The sequence below is a fragment of the Musca domestica genome, unplaced genomic scaffold, assembly GCF_030504385.1.
Source record: "Musca domestica strain aabys unplaced genomic scaffold, Musca_domestica.polishedcontigs.V.1.1 34, whole genome shotgun sequence".
Taxonomy (NCBI): Eukaryota; Metazoa; Arthropoda; class Insecta; order Diptera; family Muscidae; genus Musca; species Musca domestica.
This window is the reverse complement of record NW_026712313.1, coordinates 3,376,674-3,384,108: the sequence shown is the minus strand read 5'-3', so window position 1 is coordinate 3,384,108 and position 7,435 is coordinate 3,376,674. Positions and strand designations below refer to the sequence as shown.

At 36.3% G+C, this 7,435-nt stretch overlaps 1 protein-coding gene across 1 annotated transcript; it reads left to right on the top strand.

The window, feature by feature from the left end:
• Positions 1 to 346: 346 nt before the first annotated feature.
• On the top strand, positions 347 to 6,483 carry LOC131803847 (glyoxylate reductase/hydroxypyruvate reductase-like). Its single transcript, XM_059125612.1, has 5 exons — positions 347 to 501; positions 960 to 1,415; positions 1,478 to 1,815; positions 1,902 to 2,027; positions 6,175 to 6,483. Exons 2-5 carry the CDS (start codon positions 967 to 969, stop codon positions 6,291 to 6,293), a joined length of 1,032 nt encoding a protein of 343 aa, XP_058981595.1. The 5' UTR covers positions 347 to 501; positions 960 to 966; the 3' UTR covers positions 6,294 to 6,483.
• The last annotated feature ends 952 nt before the right edge of the window (positions 6,484 to 7,435 follow it).

Below are 7,435 nucleotides of genomic sequence, written 5' to 3'. Positions count from 1 at the left end.
AGAATCTCATTAAATCCAAGTTCATGCAACAGGTACTCAGTTTTTTTTTTTTTGGATTGATACAGTAACGAAAGTTCCAAAATATACTAGATTAATTATTAAGTTTTTAAAATCGCAACAATAACATGGCGATTAATCATAGCTTCCCCTTAAAAGAAGATAATTTGTTTTTAAATACAATCACACCAATAATAACAACAACAACAATTATAACACTTACAAAAACAAATAAAAAAATTAGTGATAACAACGAAATTTAGCTATGAAACAGCTTTCGACAAGTGGCGGAATATCTAATCTAAGAGAACCCCTCCGATTTTGGCCAAGAAAGATAGAAATCGAGCAATGATTGCAAATTTGTATTTTGAAACTTGCCAACAACAAGTGCTGTGGCAATGGGCAGTGCTCAAAACGAATTCGAGTAGCAGCTGTTGAATTCAGTAAACAATTGACAGTGAAAGGGTATAGAACGAACGTCAACGAGAACAACAAAACAAACGGGTGAGCAAAAAAAAAGACATTGGAAAATAATAAGAGAGGGACGTATTCTCTGAGGAATTTGTAATTAATTATGCAAAGAGAGACTTGAATGCGATCGAGCCAAGACAATCGAACATGTTCGATATGCTCCAAGCAATGGGCTGCTGGCGCATTAAACTACCAAAAAAGCTGAGTTCAAAAGTTTATCTTGATTCTAAACAAGTTCTCTCCATATCTGCGCCATGGATTGTTGGGCTTAACCCCACAGAGGAGATATTCATAAAAAGAACCCACCAAACTTCCAGTGAAATCAGTTGACGCAGATCAAGCAAGGCTTTTGCAAGTGAACGGAAAAAAAAAAACGAAACAAAAATAAAAATAATTTATTCAAAAACAATGTTAAAATTAAATTTATTTATTTCACTTTTAATATTTGGCTCCCTGATTGCTGTGAATGATGCGGCCCGTGGTTCGCGCAGAGGAAAAATGACCGAGGCACCATCCACAACACCCAAAGTTGAGAGCAGTGAGGAAAACTCCAGTGAGGAGGAGACCTTTAAAATTCTGGTAACCCATCCTGAAGTTCCCCAGGAGGCTTTGGATCTAATGAGTCGCGGCTGCAAACTGATTATGTGCGAAAGCCTGCCACCAAATCGCACGGAAATTTTGCAAAAAGCCAAGGGTGTCCATGGCATGTTCTGGGGCTCCCACATTCCCCTCGACAAGGAAGTCTTGGATGTTGCCGGACCCCAATTGAAATCGATTTCCACCATGTCGGCTGGCGTTGATTATGTCGATGTTGAAGAACTCAAGAAACGAAAAATTCCCCTCGGCCACACACCCATTGTGCTGAGCGATGCTGTTGCTGATTTGGCCATGGGTTTAATGTTATCTGCTGCCCGCCGCTTCCATGAAGGTCGCACTAAAATTGATAGGTAAAATCAATTTCAAATTCTGAGAACAATTTTGAAATACATAAATTATTTTCAACTTCCAGTTCCACTTGGGAAAATTATCACATCGAATGGATGTGGGGTCAAGACATACGCGATTCAACGGTGGGTTTCTTTGGTTTTGGCAGCATTGGCCAGGCCATTGCCAAGCGTTTGAAGGGTTTCGATATTGAGCGTGTACTCTACACCACCCGTCGCCCGATTGACAAGAAGCTGGAAAAGCAATTCAATGCCCATAAGGTAGAATTCCACGAGCTGTTGGCTCAAAGTGATTTCTTGTTTATTGCCGCTCCCCTGACTCCCGAAACTGAGGGCATCTTCAATTCAACTGCATTCCCCAAAATGAAAAAGACCGCCGTTTTGATTAACATTGCCCGTGGACGTAAGTTGAGAGGGGATTTTGGAAAAAATAATAATTTTTAATAATTTGTTTTTTTTTTTTTTTTTTTATTTTGTGTTTTCTTTTAGCCATTGTCAATCAGGATGATCTGTACACTGCCTTGAAAACAAATCAAATCTTTTCGGCTGGCATTGATGTCATGAATCCAGAACCCTTACCAGCCAACGATAAATTGTTGACTTTGCCAAATATTGGTAAGTTCCACATGAATATTTATAGATAAAGAATATTGAAAAAAAAAATATATATATATAAATTAGGTATTCGTATCGAATATCGACTTTCACGTCATGTTTATGTATGACGAAAAAAAGACACTCCAATTTTTATTTATATTTTTGTGTTTTTATACACTCAGCCATATGGCTACAGATCGTATATATCATTTGATATGGCCAAAACGGGTCTCATTGAAATAACGGGTGTAGACCGCAAGGTCTCTTTGGACCAAATCCGTTTCAGGACATTTGGAGTCTGTCTGGCTGGTGCACACACTGACTCTTGAAGGAAATATCCAACTTAAAACGAGTTCGGAGATAGACAATATAGGTCCACTCCTTCTAATACCTCACCCTCAAAACATCAAAATTTTCAAAGGAAAAATTAGCTTGAAAGAAACAGAATACATCATTTGTGCAAACTTTGCAGATTCCAATATTTTTATCAGTGTTAGGTCAGGAGCGAAAATGAACAATATCAGCCCACCAAATCAAGTACCCCCTCCACAAAAGATCAAAATTTGGAATAATTTTAACTCTTATAAAATGTGAAATAAAAGTCCGATTGTCTTCAAATGTCACACATTCCAATATTTTTATTGATACAAGGTCTGGTGTCTAGATGACATATGTCGGACTACACCTTCTGGTACCTCCCCCACAACGACTCAAAATTTTGAGCGAAATAAGCATCGGATTCTCTTCAAATTCCATGTATCCCAATATTTTTACTAACGCATGTCCCAGTGTGTAATTGGTAGATATTGACCTCTTCTGGTAGCTCACCCACAAAGGTTCACGGTTTAGAATACTTAAATCCAAGAAAGTTTCTTAGTGATCTTCTAGGAAAAAAGACCTCATTGCGATGTTCTATCGAGAGAAAAGTTCCTGTAGATTTTCGAGGACATCTATAGATAAAGTTCCTCAGGTATGTTTTCATATTTTTTTAAAAGCTCTTCTATGGTCATAACATCTCTCACAGGAGTTTTTTATACCCTACACCACATAGTGGTAATGGTATTATGTATTCGTACATTTGTTTGTAACATGGAGAAGGAAGCGAGATTGACCCATAGTTAAATTTGAGGATCCTCTGAGTCGATTTATGTATGTAAGTCCGTCCGTCTGTCCATATATTCTTGTGAACAAAATGCAAACAATATTTGTTGGGCCCAAGGACGAACCCCATTGAAATTTGCGAGAATCTGTTCAAATTTAGATATTGCTCCCATATTATTGTTTACCAAATGGCCAATATAAGTTCAAATGACCTGCATGTTGGAACATCTGACCGAATTCAGTCCAGAAGCAAGTACATCAAATTTGGAGAAAATCAGTTCAGATATAGATTTAGCTCCCATATATATATGTTTCATCTGATTTGGTGTTTAAGATATTTGGTACCAGACATCTTATAAAGCTCGGAAATACCTTTGCCAAATTTTATCAAGATCGGTTCAGATTTTGATATAGATCCCATATATATCTTCAACTGATTTCGAGTTAATTGTTCACAAAATGGCCAATATATGTCCAGACGTCCTAAACTTAGGTACATCGGATCGAACTCAGTCCAGACGCAAGTACATCAAATTTGGAGAAAATCAGTTCAGATATAGCTTTAGCTCCCCTTTATATGTTTCAACCAATTTGATCTTTATATCCCTCACATTCGTAATACGCATCCGACAACAATGATATTTGATACCACATATTCTATAGAGCTACCTTTGCAAATTTTATCGAGATCGGCTAAGATTTGGATATAGATCCCATATCCATAATCCGATTTCAGATTTATTGTGCAAATAATGGCTAATATCAGCCATTTGGTGGAACTCGGCTCCGACAAATATTTTTTAATATAATCCTTCTCGAAGTGATATATGCACTCTATAGCAATGTTATTTGGTATAAAAGATAAAAATGTCTCCGTCAAATTTAGTAAAAATCGATGCAGTATTGGATATGCCTCCTATATATTAGTCCCCTCATCAACCAAATTATAACTGCACTGGAGCAAAATGTTGAAAGGTGGTATGATCTACTAGCTCTGAGCTCTGTTTATACCCTACAACACTATGTGTTGGTTTGATTGGGCCAAAGATTATGTAACACCTCGAAATATTGGTTTCCCACATAGGAAAGTATATATGGATGTTCCTATCTCATCGAGCTGATTCGATCTAGCTATGTATGTCCGTCCGTCCGTCTGTCCATGTTAATTTGTAATCACTCTAGAGGTCGCAATTATGGCCTGATCTTCACGAAATTTAGAATGGAGGTGGGGATAGGGACAGAATAGAATTCTATTGCTTTTCGAGATGATCGCAAAATATTTAGGGGTTGAAATGGACCAAAAAGTGAAAAATCTCTTGATTTTGCAGTTGCTCTACAGGTCGCAATTATAGACCAATTGTCGCGGAAGTTAGTATGGGGCTAGAGATTAGGGCTGGGCAGAAGCCTTCCAATTTTGATGGTCATTGGATAATATTTAGTGGGCGAAATATACCATAACATTTGTATTAAATAAAAGTCAAATTTTCCATTAAACCGCGAATGTTTTTAATCTCGGCGAAATCACAAATAGACGAACAGGTCAATGCTGACCGTTACGTAGATGCCGATAGTAAAAATATCGGATATATATAGCGAAATATATACAATGTGTATATACAAAGGAAGGGGATGTTAGCTAGAATGCTTATATCTCTAGAATGGCGGGTGCGATTTTGACAAGTTTTCTCAATTTAGAATACCCTCTAAGCATAAAAGTATAAAATCTGAAAAAATCTCAGAAAAATATGCCAACAATGATGATAATATAGATTTTTTATCGCATGCGATTTTTTCAATTTGACTTATAATATTGAAGTATACATTTTGTAATATTTTTTTTTACTTTACAACACAGGTTGGGGTTATTATTTATATACAGATTGCAATTATTGTTCGATCTTCACGAAATTTTTCACAAAGGTAGGGTTAGGCTCAGAAGGGCTAAGCCTATTGTTTTCAAAGATGTCCACAATATATTTAGCCGTTATACAAGTCACTAATAGAAACCAAAGGACACGAAATCTCGCATGAAGTTAGAATTTAAGACAGCGGGTAGAATGGACCACTACTTTTGTGTGAAAAAATACCAACATTACTTACAGGCGATATCCGAAATACACAATATGCGAACTTCTGGCTTTTTTATGCTGATTTCGTTGACGAATATAGCCAAATGTCGTAGACAGGCAAATCATATAGATGTATCTAAATTAGGAAACACAGATGTGCCTCTAGCTTTTGAAGACGATCGCAAAATATTTAAGGGTTCAAATGAACCGAAAACAGAAAAAAATTCCTTATCACACAATTGAAATCAATCGACACGCCTGAGAAGATAATTAAGCACAGGGAAAAATTCTGGCATTTTGGATGACCATTGGATTATATTTAGCCGTAAAATGGACCACAAAAACTAACAGCACGACGAAGTACATAAATATTGGGAAAATGACCCTGGTCAAAATGCTAAGGCTAATATCTGGGCAGTGCTCCCTGACATAATTTCAAAAGCGAAATCTTCCAAAATAGATTTGAACATGAGGGGGCTTCTAACATATTGTAGTGTTGTAGGGTATCACATGGTCGGCCCCGCACGACTATAGCCTTTGCTTACTTGTTTTTTTTTTTTTGATAAATAAATTTAAATAAATTTTCCTTATGCAAAAGACCTTTTATATTTTTAAATAGGAAACTCTTTATATTATTTTAAACCCACTTTCTATTTAACATATAATTAATAATTACATCTCTTTAAAATTATCCACCCCTTTTTATCTCCTTTAGACTTCCTTTCTTTCCTATTTCCCTATACAAAAACCTTAACCACTTTACCCTCAATATCTATTGTTCATTTCACAAAACCTGAATTTTTGCACATTTCAAAAAAAACCCATATTCTTCCTGCTACATATTCTGTAACACTTCCTGGTGTCTGGTTCTACAGACCCAGTGCAACAATTTTCGAATTCTTTCTTAAAATATATATACACAATTTAATTTATTCACTTTGTGTTCTAAATGTATAATCATATGAATAATAATTTATTTCACTTTCCATTGCCAGTCATTACGCCGCACATTGGATCGGCCACAAAGCGCACGCGCACCGACATGGCCACCATTGCTGCTCACAACGTCTTGAGAGGTCTGGTCGGAGAGCCCATGTTGTCGCCGGCATATTAAATGCCACTAAAAACAAATCAGCACCTGGACAAAGTAATGAAAAACAAATGGATGCCGGCCGTTTTGGAATGATGGAGAACTGGTTGCGAGGAATCAATTGAAGTTTATGTAAAAAAAAAAAACAATTTATTTGCAGTTGTCAGTTTATTTTTTCTTGAATAAAATAACAAGAAACGATACGTCCAAACAAGTTTTGAGTGCCTTTTTTAATTGATTTGTATTGTCCATCCATCGTCCGTGGTGGTGAGAAAAAAGCCAAGCAGCCAACCACATTCTTCAAATTAAAATTAACAAGATGTTTGTGCTAAATACCCTGAGGAGATTTTTTTTCATCGGTTCGCTTACAAGACAATCTACATACATAGCGACATGTGACCGCGCAGATATGTGAAGACATGGAAATACTTGTATTGAGGCTATGGAAAATTTGTAGGAATTTTTTGATCGGAAGAAGTGCGCAAATGGCTTTTTTATGGCCAATGAAGACATTTAAATCAATAATTCAACGACAAAACATTTAAAATATCCCACAATTCTAAGCGTTTCATATTTAAGGAAGACAATCTCGTGTGCGTTTAGAATAACTTTAAACGGTCTTCCATCTTTAGAAGATCTCCAGAGGTGGTCTATTAATGCAGAAGATATGATATTTGTAAAAAATCTTAAAAAGGCATTTTATCCGTATGAGGTTTCCGTTGGGACTTCTACACATACAATACCTTCCAAAGTTAGTTTTTATAGAAAATCTCCTAAATGTCTTCTATTAACTTAGCTCTCAAATGGCATTGTTGTCTAGAAGAACGTTCATAGGCCTTTAATCCGCAGGACACCTCTCATAGTTCTTCCATCGTCGGAATGCACTCCAAAGGACTTCCAACTGTAGAAGACCTCTTTAAGTGCTATCAGATGTGTTTAGACCTCACAATGATTATTTAAGAGGTATCCTATTTATAGAATAACCCCAAAGTTATGTCCCTTGGAGACTACCAAAAAGCCTTCAACCAAAGAAAGACCTTTTAAATTACCTTAGAAACCTCATATACCCATATAAAACCCTTCTAAACGTCTTCTATTTACAGAAGAAGGAAAATTTTAAATATTTGTATAAGGACTTTTGAAGACTTCTGGATTATCCCTCTGAG